The sequence below is a fragment of the Pipra filicauda genome, unplaced genomic scaffold (assembly GCF_003945595.2).
Source record: "Pipra filicauda isolate LSUMZ 115617 unplaced genomic scaffold, ASM394559v2 scaffold282_size1924045_pilon, whole genome shotgun sequence".
Taxonomy (NCBI): domain Eukaryota; kingdom Metazoa; phylum Chordata; class Aves; order Passeriformes; family Pipridae; genus Pipra; species Pipra filicauda.
This window is the reverse complement of record NW_024104401.1, coordinates 1162216-1180951: the sequence shown is the minus strand read 5'-3', so window position 1 is coordinate 1180951 and position 18736 is coordinate 1162216. Positions and strand designations below refer to the sequence as shown.

Genomic DNA, 18736 nt, shown 5'->3' with positions numbered 1-18736 from the left:
CAGGACTCTGGCCCTGCTGCATTATTAGAGAAGGTTGGAACTGAGCAAGTCCAAGAGTTATCCTTTTCTGAAGGACTTCCAACTGAGCGGCATCAACAGAATGATGCTCAGTGCCACATAAATTTAATTTAAATTTCAGTTACTTAAGCATCACTAGGATACCAGAAAAGTAACACAGTTTTAGATTAAAGGGAATAAACATCTATTTTCCCCAGCTCACAGATTCCCACCAAGTTAGTTTACAAGAACAGGGACCTTTCCTAAAGCCATGGCTAATAAGCCTAGATATAACATAGGTAACACAACTAAACCAACACCCCATGTCTCTTTATTTTCTGGGAGAAGCTGCCACACAGAATCCCAGTTCTTTCAGCATAAACCCCAAACTGCACCTCCAAGAAAGCCCAGAGGCCAGTTTTCAACTAAAAGTCAACCTTTTCCCAGGCAGTGTCTGGCTTTGCAGCAGCAGAGCAGCTTCACCTTCTAGTCATTCGTCTGCTTTGTGACAGAGCACCCAAAACACTCCTTTTCCCTAATGCTGTTTCACTTCAGTTTGGACAGTGTCCTACCACGACTGTGACCTGATGCCAAGGAAAAGAATTTTCCCAGCCCTCGTGTCAGTGGAAACCCAGCAGAAAGAGTAAAGATCTGGAGGTTTTTTCTCTTCATCTATTCTCATAAAGATCTTCATTTTTTTACATCTCTGAAATGGAAATTCTCAAGGACTGGAACTTGGCTTTTGTTGATAAGATGATTATTACCCAGAGACACCTGCTTTGTTTGGGATGAAAACATTTATGGACTGGGATAACTGTCACTGAGAGATGGTTATTATATGTCTGCTTGTCAAAGTCTTTAAAACCAGAAAAACAACAATGTTCAGACCAGAAATGCCACAAAGCACGACAAAATTCCATATACTTTTGAACTTCACCTTCTGCATGTGACCCCTATGGCAATTAAACCTAACAGCAAACCTTGCACCTCCTGCTTGGCTGTCACAACTTGGATTGCCAAATAACTGAGTTTGCCCCTCCTGAATTCACAGCATCACCCTGAGGAGCCTCATTCCTTCTACCCTGCTCATAGCAATGCTACGGGAAGCACCTTGGGAAAGATGAATTACAAGAAATTCCACTAAGAGCCAGAGAAAACTATCTGCTGAGCACTCATGAAAAATTAATTTAGAACATGTCAGTCATAGGCAATCCAACAGGCATCTAATCTATAGATCTGTTGGCCAAGTTGGCACTGACATCCCTCCTTAAGGGGCAGCTTCCAAACAGTGTTTAACTGACCATCAATGTCTTTAAATGAAGACATCATTTAATATAAGCACTATGTGACTGCTTTGGGGAAGAGGTAACGTGCAACAGTGAGAGTATAGTGAATTTACAGGCCTAAAACTAAAAATAGCAAGTGCTGATTCCTTCTGTGTGGTTCAAGCCTCGTCCATGCACAGATCCGTGTACAGAAACCTCCCTGTGAAAAACCAGTAACAAGTTCAGCCCTGTAATCAATTTTCAAGCCCTACACAAGCTGAAGACAACATTTTCCCAGGAAAAGCTCTGAGACAGCAGCACAGCCTGCAAGGGGTAATTTGCAGGTGTCTTTAGCTGCAGGACAGGTAAGTGCAGATACATCAGCAGAATCGAGCACCGAGTACCTACAGGTCTCCCACCCAACAGCAGCTGTGACCAAAATACCCGACCACAGCAAGGTTCAGAGTAGCAAACCAGGCACAGACTGGGACAGTGTCTTTTTTTTTTTCAGTATTAATATTCCCCTATTTTAAAATCCCTCTCTGCAGTGCAGCTCTTCAGCCTCACCTGAACACGAGAACATTGGGAGGGACACACGGACTGATGCAGAGCTGAGCTGCTGGCAGGGACTTCCCAGATCCAGTGTGTCCTACTACTTTCTTAATTTCATTTTCATTTCTTTGGGTTTTTTTAAGTAATACTTTCCTGATGAGCAGTTACTTTTTATGTTTGCTTTTAATCCAGTAACAAGCAGCAGATGCTGACCAGGCATCAAAACCAGCAAAGTCTTTCAGTATTTCTAAGCAACATGATGAAGAAGCCAAGAGAGAGGACAGAAGCTTCAACTACTCCCACAGTGTTATTTGAAACCCACTACCTAAAAGTAGAGCTGTTTTCCAGCATTTGCACTTTCTGGACTGATGCATTTGCCTCAGTGTGATCAAACCTCAGGCTGGCCAGGACACACACACGGTGCTCCCACCCCTGCCAGGGAGAGCTGTCTGCTCTGCACTGTCATGGAAAGCCTCCCTCTGACCTGGCAATCTAAGCATAAGCAAAACCATGAAAATTCCATGCTATAAATTTATTTTATCACATATCTCTGAATATGTTTTCAAAAATGTACCTCTCTGGAGCAATCAAGTAATTTTTGCCTGTGTTCAAATGACTTAAAAGCAGAAATCTCTAATTGGAACATCTTACCCCTGCTTTATTGACTCAGCCCAGTACTTTTCTTCCCTAAATTACAAAATATATTGAAAAACAAAAGCACTCCCTGCACCCAGTCATCTAAATTAAACAGCAAACTGCAGGGGTGTCTGCTCAGTGGCACCACTTCCAAAATCCATCTCAACCAGCAGCATTCCCATTTGGAAGAGATCAAACTTCTCCATTTTCTCCTAATACAGGGGAACACACACTGCAAACACACAGGGAATTACACCATGCCTTGAAGCTCTGGGGGTTGGAATAAGATGATCTTTGAGGTTCCTTCCAACCCAACCCACTCTGGGATTCTGTGAAGCATCAGGTAACCACCACCATTCAAGTGAAGACTCCTGAACATCCAGCTGAGCGAGCTCCTTCCCACGGCTGCTGCTCCCACTGGGTGCTGCACAGGGACAGGAGTGTGTGTGGATGGGTTTTTGGCACACGCTGGAGGGGTCTGTGTTAATCATAAATGCAAAAGGCACTCAGCACTTTATGGACACCATCCCAAACATGCTGACAGAACTTCCACTAGACCATTAGGAGTTTTGTATAAGCTGCACATTTCACAAGATAAATTGTCACAAATGTTTTCTCTTAATGCAATTTTTTAAAATCCACTCAGCTGTATGGACAAGTACTTCAGGGAACAATAAACTTCTTTGTTTAGAGCTCTCAAGGAGCTATAAACTACTTCCATAAACTAATTAGAACAGCTTTCTACAGAAGAATCTTGCTCTTGGAAAGTCCAAATTATGAATCCTTCTACAAGCGGAAAGAAGGGCTGTGGATCCCACCAGGAAGCCATAAAGAGCCCTTTCAAATCATACAGCATTTGTTTTTCCTAAGTACTAGACCTAACAGATCATCAATTCTTTGTTAATTTCTGTGAAAGTAGGTAGAGTTTTGGCAAGTATAAGGTAACAAATACACAATTACAGACACTGAAGGCTTCTCAGAACCTCTTGTGCAGGACAGACCAGCCGCCAGGGCTTGAAAAGTTCCACATGAGTGGAATCACAGAATCATGGAACAGTTTGGATTGGAGGGGACCTTAAAGACCACTTAGTTCCAACTCCCCTGCCACGGGCAGGGACACCTTCCACTAGCCCAGGTTGCTCCAAGCCCCGTCCAACCTGGCCTTGGACACTATTCCCAGACATCATCCCCACCCCAGTCACACACAACAACTGCCTGCAGGCACTGGAAATGCTGTTTTTTCCCATTTTTTCCCTAACACGGTGCTCTCTTACCTGAATTTGGCGAGATGTGTAAACTGCTCATGTCCTTGGAGAGGCCGTTGGTTTTGGGGCTGGAAATGGGTGCACAGGCTGACGTGGCTCGGGGTGGCCTCTTCCCAGGGACCTTCACAGTGGTTCTCAGCAAGTCGATTTCTTTCCCATGAACGTTCTGCATATAGTCCTGGCAAGAGGGAAGAGAGACCCAAACCCCAACATCAAACAGGGAGTTCTATAAACAACAGAATTAACAAACCTGGTTCCATAAGACTTTGGCCCGACATCCGCTGACAGCACCCACTGTGTGGTTTTCCCCTTCCTTCCATTTTCTTGATAATCCCTTGCTACTACAATTAATCCCCAAAGTCTGGAGCTTTCTACTACACCCTCAAACTACCAGCTGGAGTCTGGTTTGAGCTACATGTAGGAGTTCACCAGCTAGAGGTCCAAAACAGAGATGACAAAGCTGAGTGTCCCTCACGAGCACATTTACTTGTGCCTCCTCTCTGCCAGTGTGTTGTGCCCTTATCTCTTCCTCAAATTTGGCTGAAGTGGATCAGCAGGCACAAAAGGGCACCAGCACGTAAGGTCTAGCCAATTCCAACTTTGCTTCCTTAGAATATGAGACCCTTCCTCCACCCACACAAGAAATCACAGAAGGGAAAAAAGCATGCAAATTGCTTCTGATTAGAGGAAACACCCAGACGTGGAAAAGGCTTTTGCTAATTCCTGTTTGGAAAGCCCAAATGGGGAAAGAAATGTAAGAGCAAACAGACACATAAAAATGGTGTTTTTATCAGAAAGCAATTGATTAAGGTCAGACAGCCACTGAGGCTGCAATCCTGGGATACATTCAGCAGAGATATTTCCAGGAGAGATGGTGAATGACACCACAAGACACCCAAGTTCTCATTTCCTGGTACACAAGGTTGTGGTTCCTCACATTCCAGAAAAAGTGCCTGAAACTGGAACAACTATGAGGGTACTAAAAGAAACAAAAGAGATGGTGTCTTACAGAGGACGTGCAAGAGGGGACACACAGGAGAGCAAAATCAAGGGTGAAAAGGGACAAGATCACTGCACAAAAGGATATCTGGGTTGCCCAGAGAAGCTGTGGCTACCCTTGGATCCCTGGAAGTGTCCAAGGCCAGGTTGGACGGGGCTTGGAGCAACCTGGGCTAGTGGAAGGTGTCCCTGCCCATGGCAGCAGATGAACAGGATGGTGTTTAAAGTCCCTTTCAACCCAAACCAGTCTGTGATTCCACGATTAAATATCCCAAGAGGAGAACAGCAGTATGAACTGGTTGGGAAAAGATCTGGGCTGAAGTTCTTGAGTTAAGCTGGAGACCAGGGGAATGGTATTCCTGAGCCACTTCTGTGGGGAGGCAAAAAGTCTTAATTCCTTTTCAGACAGAACCTGATCGCCTCGCAGAGACCTGGGTGACACCGTGGGCACCTGCATGAGCTCAGATGTAACTCCCCCTTGTCCAAGTCATCAGGGCAAGATTCAGCCAGATGACAGGTGTTAGATGACAGACTGCCTGCACAGACCTGGACACCACCAGAGCACCCATTTCACACGAAAACTCCCGAGTCTACCCCAAACCCGTATCACTGCTGCCACAGTACAGGGAACAATCAGCTCCCTCATCAAGATTCTTTCACCTTTGGCAGCTTTTACAATGCAAATTATATATTCTGCTCAAAATCCATCAAAAACCTGGGACCAGCATTAATTTCTTCCCAGTTAACAGTAATCTGTGATAAACCCCCCAGACTAAGCCATCACATCAGCTTATTTCTCCCTAGCTGAGAAGTATTAACAGCAAAAGGTGGGGCCTGAGCAATTCCTGGGGAGAGGACGCAGAGCTCTGCTGCCAAAAGAAACAAAGGCAATCCATTAAGGAAAATTCCTTTACTAGGTGTTAGACAGAGACGAACAAAAGCGTTTCATCCATAAATTACCAAGTTGGCGGAACTTTCTTGTTCGGTGTCAGTTCTTCGCAAATTAAAATACAATAAGCAGAAGATAATTGAGCATTTATTGCTTATGGGCTCTAAAATGAGGCTTAATCAGAGAGTGACTAAAACTCGGCACGTGCTCTTTTCTAATAGACATGTTTTATTTCATGTACAGCCACAGAGCGCTCCACTTCCACTGCAGAAGGAGGTGTTTATTCCAGATTATTCAGATGAAAGGCATGTACGACTTCCCTGCCAGCTCGTGAGATGTGACAGGGCGTTATTAAAGCCCTTTTAATTGGGATTGAACCAGGCTTAAGGTGAGCTATAAACCATTTGAGAGAGCAAGTGAATGTTGGCAAACAGAAAATAAATGCGCTGCAGCCACACCGTTATTAGACCAAAGTGCCCGAGCACAACAGATGCCACGTAGGTATTAATGTCAGCTTAAATATTTATGGGGATATATCAAATGTAAATAATAAAGGCTCTTTCATTGTGTGCAGGATGCATAGCGATAATCTGTGCGTCCCCCCCGGGGAGGGGGGCCAGGCCCACATTCCCAGCCGGCGGAGGGAGCTCCGTCAGATCCCGCTCGGGGAATAGAACTTCAAACTACAAAATAATGTGGCGGCTTCAGAAGCGCAATGGAGGGTTTGATCAGATTAGAACAGATGAGGGTCTTGCTGTCATCTGGAATATGCTGTGTTAAAGAGAAGACAGCAAGCCAGATTTTGATATGCAAATGGTACAGAGATAACTCCCCGAGATGTTAGTTGTAGAAAATGCTGATCCGAGAAAAAAGGGGAAAAAACCCTTTAACAAGGCATGAGGGTAATTCAAAGCCAAGTACTTTTAAACAGCACTTAACAAGTCCCTAGAGCCCACTCAACAGTGGGCCACCCCAGACGTGCCATCTTCTGCCCCTCAACAGCTTGAAAAAGTAGTAATTGTGAATCCATTTGCATTTTTCTTCTCGACTTGTCCGTGTTCATCACTCAGCAAGGCAGGGGGAAAAAAATAAAAAATAAAAAAATAAAGCAAGCAGCAAAGGCGAGGGACCCCTCCCCAAACACGTGGCTGAGAGGAGAAGCTGGTGCCCTGGTCCCCACACCTTCGCCATCGCTTGTTTTTTACATTTCGCTCCTAATTATGTTGCATCTATCGCCATACACTTAATTAGCTGCATTAATGTGATTTCTTTTCACATAGTCAAGCAATTAAGAGCTATGATTGAGTTTCATTCAATTAGCCTCAACAAACATGCTAATTGATGTCCCAGATGCAAATGAGGTGCAGTGAGAGGAACCTGCCAGCAATGCGAGCCGTGGCGGGGGGACCGGGGCTGGCTGACAACAGCTCTGCCTCGCAGGGCCCCCGGGGGGACACAGCCGGCAGGGCCCCGCAGCTCTGCAGGAACGGCGGCCGAGGAATCAAATCGGCGGCGTCCGCGGCTCCCAGGGCGGGCGGGAGCCGGAGCGATCGGACCGGAGCGTTCTCCGGCTCCGGGCAGGCCGGGCCCCTCAGCCGGGCCCAGTCCCCGCGCAGGGGATGGCCCGCGGTCAGCGCGAACGGGCAGCTCCATCTTAGTCAGCTGCGGGCCGATGCCGCCGCCAGCGCACCGATCCATCAAGGATCCCCCAAAACGCGCTCCCCGCCTCGATTCCCATCGCTTTTCATCCCCAGGTCACCGGCAGCGGCTCCCGTGCGGTGCCGCAGAGGTGTTAATTTGACTACTCAAGGCCATTGACCATTATCTACGGGACTAAACAAACTGCTAAAACATCAGGGGAAAATCAAAACCGCCGCATTGACTGAAGATGACACCAAGTATCACTTGACAGCACTACGAAATGAATTGCCTTGAGTAAGAAAGAAACGATGTGCCATGACACAGAATAATGTAAAGTAAAATTACTTCAGTTCTGCTCTTAATACAGCTCTCTGTTTACAGCAGCAGAAATTAATTTCACCAATTAACTGAGCAGAAGCCTTTCAGACATGCAAATTGAGCAAACGGGTATGATCATGTTTTCTAAACAGACCCACCAAAACCAGTCACTGCTATTTCGGGGCCCCCTTTTGTTTCCGAGCACCAGCGGTTGTTAAATTTGCTGCCACGCACCGCAGTGACTTCTGACGGCCCTCAGAGCTGGAGAAGACACTCCACCGAGGGCCGCGAGCCAAACCCAGGCTACCTGGTGGTTCCAGCCCAGAACACTGACAGCAGGCAAACATCTCCACTTCCACAGCCACACTCAGGGCTGCTGCCGCCTGCTTGGCCCCGCTTTCGGGCAGGAGGGACACACGGATCAGATTGAGGGAAAGGCAGAATGTGCTGGCTGCTGCTTCCATGAAGCTGGGACACGAACTCACATCGTTCAGGTCTATCACAGCCATCTCAAATACCTCCCTAAAGGACCACTGAGCATGTGGCACCATAGAATTATCATCAATAAATGGTTTGGGCTGCAAGGGACCTTAAGGAGACCTTCCCTTTCCAACACCTTCCATGAGCAGGGACACCTTCCACTAGCCCAGGTTGCTCCAAGCCTCGTCCAACCTGGCCTTGGACACTTCCAGGGATCCAGGGGCAGCCACAGCTTCTCTGGGCAACCTGTGCCAGGGGCCTCCCCACCCTGCCAGGGAAGGATTTCCTCCTAATATCCAATCTAAATCTATCCTCCCGCAGCTGAAGCCATCCCCCGTTGTCCTATCAACAGAGCATGGCTGCTCCCTAGGGCCATGCTTAGCTTAAAGGCATGGCTCAGGTTAGTTATCAAAAACAAACCACCCACCTGGGCATTGCCATGTGTCATAACACTGAAATTTAAAAAACTACCTGCTCCCTCCTAGAGGGTCTCCCCACATGTTTCTCCCACAACATATGAAAGGAGAGACCCTCTGAGAGTAGTGACTTTCTGTGGCTATAACAGTACACAGCTATGAGTATCACATTTTTTTTTCCTTTTCAGCTATTCAAATCTCCCAGAAGCTTGTTTTTCCAACACTAGGAACAGGTCCAGGCCTAGAATCCTTCCCAGTTCTGTCCCTGGTTTACACTGTGCTTTTGATGAGCTTCTTTCCCCATTCCTAGAAGTGTTCAAGGCCAGGTTGGATGGGGCTCTGAACAACCTGCTCTAGTGGAAGGTGTCCCTGCCCAAGGCAGGGAGTGGAATGAGATGAGCTTTAATGTCCCTTCCATCGCCAACCATTCCATGATTCTATAAAAAACACCTGCACTTCACGGCAGTTTCCCCCCACCATTCAATTGGGCATAACACTCCTAAGGCTCCACTTACTGAGGTTGAAATAGTGTTTCCTGATCTGAGGTGCAATAAAAATTATTATGGAAAAGAAAGTTTATGGTTGCACCTCTGGATGACGTTTTAAAGACTGAGTGCAGCGTATTTTTTGAAAGACAATTCCAATCCTGTGAGATGACCTATAGGACCCACAAAAGCTATTGTTCACCCTCATCAGCAACAACCAAACCCTCTTCCCCCTGAAACGGGAGCAGAGCAGGAAACGGAAGGAGCCCTGACTTTTGTGCCTCTCTGTGGCAGTCAGACATTTTTATGGCGAAACACCGTCTGGAAAAGATGCAAAACAAAATTGCTAAACTGCAAAAAGAAGAAAAGGAAGGGAGGGGGGGAGAAGAAAAAAAACAAAGGGCCCCCTTCCCTTTGCTTATTGAGTTCAAAGGCATAACATGCAGCACCCTGCAGCAAATGGGAAGCTACACTAATTTTAAAGCCATAAAATGCTATAAAGTGCCCTGCGGGGCAGGACTACACTGAAGCTAGTTGCACCTAAATAAGCCATGGTTCATTTACTTCGCAGCTTAGCCTAATGTAATCATCAGTGGATTCCTAGCCTAGAGTTGTAACAGGCAAATAGCCGCTGCCGCCGAGGCGACACTCCCAGCCATGGAGGGGCTGCCGCCACACTGCTGTTGATTAGAAAATTTTTCAGTTTTGACAAGCCCTTAATGAACATAAATCGCTCCTTGATTGGTTTCCATTTGGGGCCACAGGCACACCTCAGAAAAAACAAAAGTCTCCCAAGCCCTCACCCTCCTGCTTCCCAGGAAGGACCCGAGCCACGGACCGACCGCCGGGTTACGAGCCACAGTGGAATATACTCATCAAATGGTGCCGGGGAATTAGCCACCCCCCCCCGCATATAAACACGGGGGGAATGCCACTCAGCTTCATAATACATAGTTAATCTTAAGAAAAGCAATGAAATGTTATTTTCTGAGGAGAACAGAGGAATGAAAAGGCATTCTGGAAACCACTGATCACCCTAAAGCGCTGTGTCCTGACAAAAAGAAGGTCATCACCAATCTGTTTTATTCACATTGGGAATCAAGAACATTAAATTTCAGTAATAAAAAGCATTGCCTATATCTATACTGCGGTGTTTAATCTGCTCCATCAGTGTTTCGGGGGCAGGGGATGAAGTCAGGGCAACACTTGGAACACAACAGCAACAAAACACTGGTCTTCCTGTAAATGGATCACTCATTTTCATAAAATTTTAAGAAAATTCTTCCCTCTGCACTTTGCCTCTCATTAAGCCTTTGTAAAGAGAGCTGCTGTAAAAGACAAACCAGAGTTTTACCATCCTGAGTAATTTATGAAGCATTTACACCCACAGCAGTTCGCTCGGCTGGACAGGAAGCTCTCATCTTATAAACACCCCTGACTAATTAATGGCTTGGCTTTTGCCATTTAAATTGCAACTCCTTCTGATCCCAAGAATTTTCCCTGACTTTCTGAAGAGAGAGCAGACGGATATGACGCTGAAATGTGCGTTTGCTCCAGGTTTGCACAGCTCTGCCACAGCAGTGCTGGGGTTGCCACATTACTGACTGTCGGTTCCCTCTAGGACAGAGAGACCTCAGCACATCAGAGATGGGCCATCACCAACCCCACGAAGTTTAACAAAGACAAGGGCTGGATTCTGCACCTGGGATGGGACAACCCTGGACGTACAGACAGACTGGGAATGAGAGCTGGAATGGATGAACCTTGTAGGTCCCTCCCAACTCAGGAGATTCTGTGATTCTAAGATCTTCAGTTTTACATTTTTCTCCCAAGTTGATCTTCACTCCATTACATCTTTCCCATGAAGATAATAAAGAAGCTTTCCAGGAAGTTCTAACGGGACCGAGGGATCTGTACAGCCACACCACTTCATAGATGCCTCTTCTGCTGTTTCATGTTTGGTATCTTTACCCCCAAAAAAGTGACAGCAGCTTGATTAGCACCTATTTTTTCTATAAAGGCTGGTTATCCTCTACTTATTGCTAGAAGCCACATAAATCATATATAAACAAAACATGTAATAATTAAGAAAGGAAAGCTCTGGGAAATGTCAGTAATACTGTTAGAAAGGAGAATGTTGCTCTGAATATGGCTTTGAGGAAAAGGCTTCCAGGAAGAATGCAAGTTGTGGTGAGTACTAAGATCACCATCTCATCACCATCATGGTAATCAGCAATTACTATACACAGATTTTGTAACTGTGCCTATCACTCATTTTTTCTATCCTAACCAATGTTTTAGGCATGTTAATGGACGCAACAGTAACTACAATAAAAACTTACACATGCTCCTGATTTATCCTCATCAATACTCAAACTGTAGCTCTGCAGCATTTGCTTTGCTCACTACTCTTTCAGGAGGCAGAGCTACATCTTATGTGAAAAATAACACAGAATTACAGAACGGTTTGGGTTGGAAGGGACCTCAAAGCTCATCTCATTCCACCCCCTTCCCCTAGAGCAGGTTGCTCCAAGCAGGTGTCCAACCTGGCCTTGGACACCTCTTTTTGTCATTCCAAGTCTATGTTTACCAAAGCCTAATCTGAGGATTAGCTGTTGATAGGAAAGGTCAGTTAGAAGGGCTTCCAGAGCCAGCTAATATCCAGCTTTACATTCCTGGGAAGCAAAACCAGGGGGGAAAAAACAGGCACACAGGATGGTATTCTAGAAATATGGAAGGGCACGAATATTTCTGTTCAAGCAACACAAACAACACACTTGGGAGCTACTGAACTGCCTGAGGTAATGCAGCCCTGGAAACAAGGCTGAGCTGAAACGATGGCTGGGGGGGGAGATATTCCTGACTGGGAAGGCTGGACCCAGCTCCCAGTGCCGAGTGGCCACCACACTGCTCTCTGAAACATGAGGAGAGCTGGAACACTTGATTAGCAAGCAGGCTTTCTGTTCCCAAATAATTCGGGAAAATCATGTAAGAGCTGATAACAACCCAAGATGTCAGGTGCAGCCCTGAGAAAAACACTGAGTACTGTGGGACCTGAGGAAAGTGAATGGAGCCACAACACTTCAGATACCCGCACAGAGGACATTCTCAACAGCCTCCCATTTCTCACCGAGACCACTTCTCCTGGAGGAAATGGCCAAGCAAAGAAAGCTCAAATGACACCTGAAGTCTTAGAAGAATTTTACAGGGTCTGGGGTTTTTTAGGGTTTTCTGAGAAGATGCGTCCATATAATTTATTGTTGAAGCTCCTGCACAAAGTTTAACCTGCTCTTGGATCTGACTCCTTACTGGGCTGAAATGCTGCCTTTTTAAAACAAAGCATCCAGTATATTTGAGGATAGAACAGCACTGCTGGTGCTCCCTCCAAGGGGGCTCATGCTGCTCACCCAGCCAGCACTGCATTTAAGGAAGGGTTTGGAACTGTGGCTCCTGTTGGATGATTTGGGCAGACCAGGTGAATCTGCACACCTTTCAAGGAAATAAAGATATATTTTTCCCCCTGGATCACAGTTACAATCCCCAGACCAGTGAGGAGGAAGGTTAAAGACTGCAGCAAGCAAACACCAACCCTGCTGTGTAGACACAAGGGGTTTATGTACCAGGTGTGTTCTAGATGGGCATGACACTTTCCTTCTCACTCATTTAAGAAGCTGTTCTTCCCCCACAAGGAGGAAGCTTTTATTTGAAAAGCACTGTGCTTTTATTTGAAATCAAATCTAAACCAGACAATATATAAAGGGGTAAACTGCTCTTACCAAAAAGGCTGGTTTCAGCCTTTTTTTCCCCCCTTTCTTCTTTTCATAAATGAGGGGCAGAGATAATGATGATGAAGATACAAGAGCAGAAAATGGACATCCACAGCCAAAGCTTTGTCACCTGCTGCCCTGTGGCACGATGGCAACCTCTGGCAGACAGACAGTGGTAAAACACGCTCAGCTATTCATCAGGAGAAGCTGAGATAAAGCAGCAGTGCTGCCCAGCAGGTATCCTGGTGAATACATTCCGGGAGCCCTCGCTCATGGCATTCTGCCATTAAAAGCCAAGAGATGCCGCAACAAATTCCCCCGGGACCCTTTGGGGAGGCTGACGTGGAATTTGCCGGCCAGAATTTTAGTCATCCCCTCCACGGCTCTGCTCCAGAAGCCCAAGATGAATAGGGAGCTCTGGTGAACTTTGAAGCCTGAGGGTCAAAGTTCTCTCTCATTATCCCCACCATTTTCTGTCGGCGGAGCTCCTCAGCCTCCCCAGGGACGGGAAGGCTTGAGGCTCTTGAAAAAACCTGACATGACCAAGTCAGGAAACAGTAGGGTGCTTATGTACATATATTTTTCTTTCCCCGTTTTCCTCTCCCCCCACTTCCTTGAAAAGAAAGGATAGGGATTGAGCTATTGTGTCAAACATCAGCCTGGTGGCATCAGCAGTCCCTCATTTAGCTGGCACAATGCCGCCCTCGTTTCAACGCGCTGCCCCGCCAAACAGGCCTGACCCTCCCAGGGACACCTCCTCTGCAAGAAAGGGCCTCATTTGATTTTTCACTCCCCACCCCAAAACCTTTCATTCTGTAGCCAGTCCTTTCAAGGAGGATGTCACTCCTGATTCCTGCAATACATATTTTCTAGGCTAAGAACTCTCCTTCGTGCCTGAGCCGCCACTGACCGATCTGACAGAGACAACTGATCCACCTGTGGCCAAACCTCCAGCAATATTTAATACAGTGCTTGCTCTCAGCCATTAAATATTGAAACTGGTCCTCCCAACGCAGGTGTTATGTTCTGACTCAAACCACAGGCTGGACAGACTAAATTACCTTCTAAATTTACTTCTCCTGCCACCACTAGAGGCCCACCTTTCGCTCCAATTAAAAATTCACTCTGGAATTAAAATGGCAAGATTTTGATTAACTAAAATAGCCTGCACATTTGAAACGACCCAAATCTAAGTGGTCAGAATAGAGCCAGGCTTTATACAAGCTTAGGAAACTGACTTCAGATGGTTAGCAAAAGCTCTTTTCTTCACTGCTATTTAATGGGATAGTTGGTAGGAATAAGGCCCTGATTTCTCAAAACAACGTAAGAAATTATCCCAAACAGCAATGTAAGTACACTATTAAAAATTCAGCAGTTTCTCTGGCTCTGCTGTGCAAAAAAGGAACAAAAGAATTACCGAAAAACAAAAAACTTGCAAACCCAAACCAGAAACACATTATCAGAGTCCTGTTTGGAGGAAAAAACATTCACCTGGCAATGCCCAAGAGGAAATGGTGACATTCCTGCCTACAAAGTTTAGCACAAACGGTACTGGGGTGTGACTGAGTGAAATATCTGTGGTTACGTTAGAAACCCCTCCGACCCACGCACGGAGACAGAGCCCTGTACCACCTTCTTGGGCTGGGGGGGCATGCTGGGGGATGGAGGGAAACAATTACAGCCCAGTAATTACTTCTCCTTTAAATGGATTCTTCCTAACCTCCGATGGATTTACCTCTAATCTCAAAGTAATTACGTGTAACCTCAATGGATTCTCACTCTGGGGGAGATGCTGCAGCTCCAGGGAAGCCTGTGGAGAAGAAGTTCTCTATTGTCTGCAAGAGCAATGAAAAATTAACACGTGCATGGCACTGCCAGGAACAATAGAGCCCTTCCACAACACCAGGAAGGAGCCAGACAATGGTACCTTGCCTCCTCCTGATGACAGAGCTGGCCAACACAATCCCAGGGAAACTCCGGTGGAGCTCCGTGGGGACTGCCCCAAAGGCACACAGCACCTGTGCCTCCCTTCTGGGAGCAACACCAATACACGATTTGGGTATTCCAGCACTACTTCACAGCAGAATTACGCACATTTAGAGGCACTAAGAGGGGCCAAATCAGACAGAAAAGACTTGAACTACATCCCACAAAGGAGCAGTGAAAACCTTGCTCCAGAACACAGGGGCTGAGGGAAAAGGGGTTCTGAGGGAACCTGCCTGGAAGCTGCTTGTCATCTAACTTACTAAACAGTTTTTAAGAGACATGGACTTAACCTCAGAAACTAGAGCAAAGCATTGTTCTGGCAGGACCCCAGACTACGAAATCCTGTGTCAAGCCAGAGAAAGTGCTAATATTCCACAGTCAGGGAACAGCAAAGTGGTGCAAGCACAGCATCCGTGTGGCCAGACACGTAGATGTGACACCTGGGGACATGGTTTAGTGGTGCTTCGGTAGTGCTGGGTTAATGGTTGGACTTGATGATCTCGGAGGTCTTTTCCAACCTAAATGATTCCATGGTTCCATGCTCCTCAGAACCACCCATCCGAAGCAAAAGTTTCCTGCCAGTCCCAGGTGCAGGTCTGTAACCCTCAGAGCTTATAAAAAAGGCATCAGATCCAAACCTTGATTTTCACTCCTTAATGGAAAATTGCCTGGGAGCTCAAAACGTCACCAAAAGGTTTAGGAACAACTGGCCCTAAAAATGTTATGAGTGGCCACCCTATAATGTTCATATATGGGATGGTGATAAAACATAAGACCAGATATAAAGACCTTAGTGAGGGTCACACCATGGGTTTTGAGGTCCTGAGTCAGATCCCTGTGCTCCTTCCATCCCCAAATCCATATCCAGGGATTGTGTCAGAGGCACTGAGAGGGACAGACAGCATCCTTGGGACAACAACAGATGTCTCAACATGGAAAAGCTGTGTAGAACATGTCTTAATAGCTAAGTCATTTCCAAAAGGCTGCTCAGAACTACTCCTGAATAAACCACAACCACTGCACACTGACTAAGACCTCTCCTCACTCTTTACTACATCTAGGAAACTTTTTCTTATAAAAGGCTTCTGTTTTTTAATCCTGGGATCAACAATAAGTCCATAAAAGAACCAGAAGAAAATAAAGACTTAGACTGTTTCAGCTGCCTCTTGGGACACAAGGGAGACTCATTCCCAGGGGATTCAGAGGAACTGGACTGTTCTCAGACTTGCACCAGGGAGTTTTATTTCAGATTATGGTTCTTTGAGAGGGAGGGGAATGAAGAGAGAGAAAGAAGTTCCCCCACCAAAGGGGGCTGAAGAAATCCCTGTCTGACAGTGTTTGCTGAGGGCCTGGTGCTGCTGAACACCCAGACACGGTGTACTCACGTGTAAGCTCGGGTGGTAGGTCAGCACCCCGTTGTCACACAACGTCACGTACTTCTTCTTCCACTCCTTGTTCAGAGACTTGCCACTCCTCTTCAGCAGCATTCCCTGGGAGGGGGAGAGAGGAAAGGTTAAATATTCTCTGGCCAATGCACACCTACTTAAGACACAGCAAGAGAGACCATTGCCAGCATTTTCAGATACACTTTCCCCTGCAGTTACTCGTCCTCCCCTGCCCCTCCCATGAGGCACGTTGCCTCCATCAGCAGCTTCACTGTTTGCCATTCAGCAGGAAAAGCTGTCCAACACCAAGCCAGAAGGCATTCCTAAGGAATCATACAGTACTTTGATCATGGAAAGTCTTACTGGAATGTCCACGTGGAGACACTATGGACACAGATACACCAGTGCCAGGGATACAAGCAGACGCTTCATTGAATCATAACCAGGAATCTAAACCAACACAAACTTCAGTTCTCTAATCCCCATAAAATGAGTTTTTCCCTTCCCACTTGCCAAGGCAATTAAAATAAAGGGAAGTCAGAACACAGAAAGATGCCCTACAAAGCACGGTGCTTCCAACTGCCACGGAGCTGTTCTTGTCAAAGCAGGCTAAAGCCTTGACAGCAAGTTCTGCTGTTTGTTTTCCCATTAAACCTGCAGCTTTATGAAGTCTCTGCAGAGCGATCCCAAAGCCAGGAGGGGACACAGGTCAGCTCTGCCCAAGTAGAAGTCCTCCAGAGCAAGCAGAATTCCAGATGTTACAGCTTCCAGCTGAAGTCCCTCACCACTCTCCATACAACCTAACAACTCTCCCCGTGCAACATCAGGGATGACCCCAGTGGAAAAGCCCCACTCACACCTGCCTGCTCCTGGCCAGGCACCCGGGACACAACTTCAGAGAGGAACCCTTCCCAACTCAACCCAACCCGTGCATGGGACCGTGGAGAGAAGCTCCTGCTGGGTCCCTGAATTACACGGCGACACAAACTCCCAACTCTCCGGCTGCCTGGGGATCACGTCTTCATTCTCCTGTGCTGCTCCTTGCCAGAACTGGAACTTTTTCAAGGAGAATGGGGCTCCTGCACCGCCTCCTCACAGAAGCTCCCGCGGCACAGCCCAATTACCGTGTGCCAGTGGGGACAGACGTTGTTTTCTTCTATTAAAAAATGAAAGCTTGTTTCTGCCTTTGACTCGCCTGTTTGTCTATAGGAGGTGATCCGTGGCTTCACCTTTCCCATCTTTCATACCTCACCTGCAGCACGTTCGCTGCCGTTCAGGGGGACCCAATTCTAGTTAGTGCTGTGCCGTGGGGATCAAAAATTACACTTTCCCTGCACTGGTTTGTTCTTCAGACCTTTTAATGGCGAAAAAAGCACTAAGGAACACAATGGTGATCTTTTTTTTCCCCCCTCTGCCTTTTTTTTTTTTTAAGTTTCGAACAAATTAAAGTTTATATACTTCACACCTTTTAACTGTCCCTTTGCCATACAGACAACATGTAATTACTTCCATAATTATCAATTCATGCCAATTATAAACTCAATAAATAGTAAACACCTAACACGGTCATGATTTTTAGTACACAGAAGCTTTGCTACTATCTAGGTGTGAATTCTGACATTCTAGCTATGGATCTAAAGGAAGAAATTTATTCAAAATGAGGTTTCACCATACTTTTAAAGTGGAATTCTGTGCTTGATGTAAAAAAAAACCAGATCAGCATTAGATATGAATGATGTACCTATTTGTGTGCCTAACTAACAAACCAGGCTTCCCAATCCATTTCCTTCAGGCATTCCTTCAGCAAACAGATTCATTTTCACATTATGTGAGAATTAAAGGTATCTTAAAGTACCTGGAGAGGAAACTGCTCTGAATACAAGAACTTGGTGTTATAAAGTGAAGTAGCCCATATAAACCACATTTTTCCCCCCAGGGCCACCAATTTGTGATAATTTTATAGAATGATCTGGAGAAATGGTCTTAGAATCGGAGTTTATATCAGCTATAAATGCACTTTAACATTAACCAAATTTTAAAAAAATAAATGGCCCTGATATGACAAGAAATGTTCCTTTAAAGAAAAAGCCCTTTGCTTCAGTCACTTTATGTCTCAGTCACATCAGATACCGTGCCTGGGAAATGAGTTCCACGGGTTCCCACTGACCTCTGGTACCTCCGAGGCAACTAAGAGGCAGCTTGGGCATGTCCCCAGTCCCCACCAAACAGGTCCCCACGTACACAGAACACACTGCAAAACCCACCTTTGGTCCCCAGGCTGAGCAGTAAGAGACCCAGGCAATCTCCTACTTCCAAACACCCATTTTTTTTGGTCTAAATAATCTCTGCCTCAAGTTGTTATTAACTGATAACATCATTTTTCCTAATTTGCACGAAACCTTTCATTTCTTAGTCTTCCATCTGCAGTTGGGTGTAGCTGACCCAAAGCCTCCAGACTCAACACTGAGAATTTAACACCTCCAATTTCCACACAAACTGGGAACAATTTCACACTTCTTTTTTTTTTATCACCTTCCCTCCAAAATTGCAATTCTGTGTCTAACAGAGGAATGGTTTCTCCTACCAGACTCCTCCAGCTTGTATTTTTAAGGAGCCAGAGGAAAAAGGCTCCAACTGGAGTGCACGGACCTCCCT

At 46.1% G+C, this 18736-nt stretch overlaps 1 protein-coding gene across 10 annotated transcripts in view; it reads right to left on the bottom strand.

Moving 5' to 3' along the window:
* Window positions 1-18736, bottom strand: part of AGAP1 (ArfGAP with GTPase domain, ankyrin repeat and PH domain 1) — a 314556-nt gene that overhangs the window by 110115 nt on the left and 185705 nt on the right. For all 10 annotated transcript variants that reach the window (XM_027735152.2, XM_027735158.2, XM_027735157.2 and 7 more), the window contains 2 exons: window positions 16082-16186; window positions 3725-3893 (listed from right to left, as the gene is read on the bottom strand). In XM_027735152.2, coding sequence (XP_027590953.1) covers window positions 3725-3893; window positions 16082-16186 — 274 coding nt within the window. The remainder of the gene's footprint in view (window positions 1-3724; window positions 3894-16081; window positions 16187-18736) is intronic.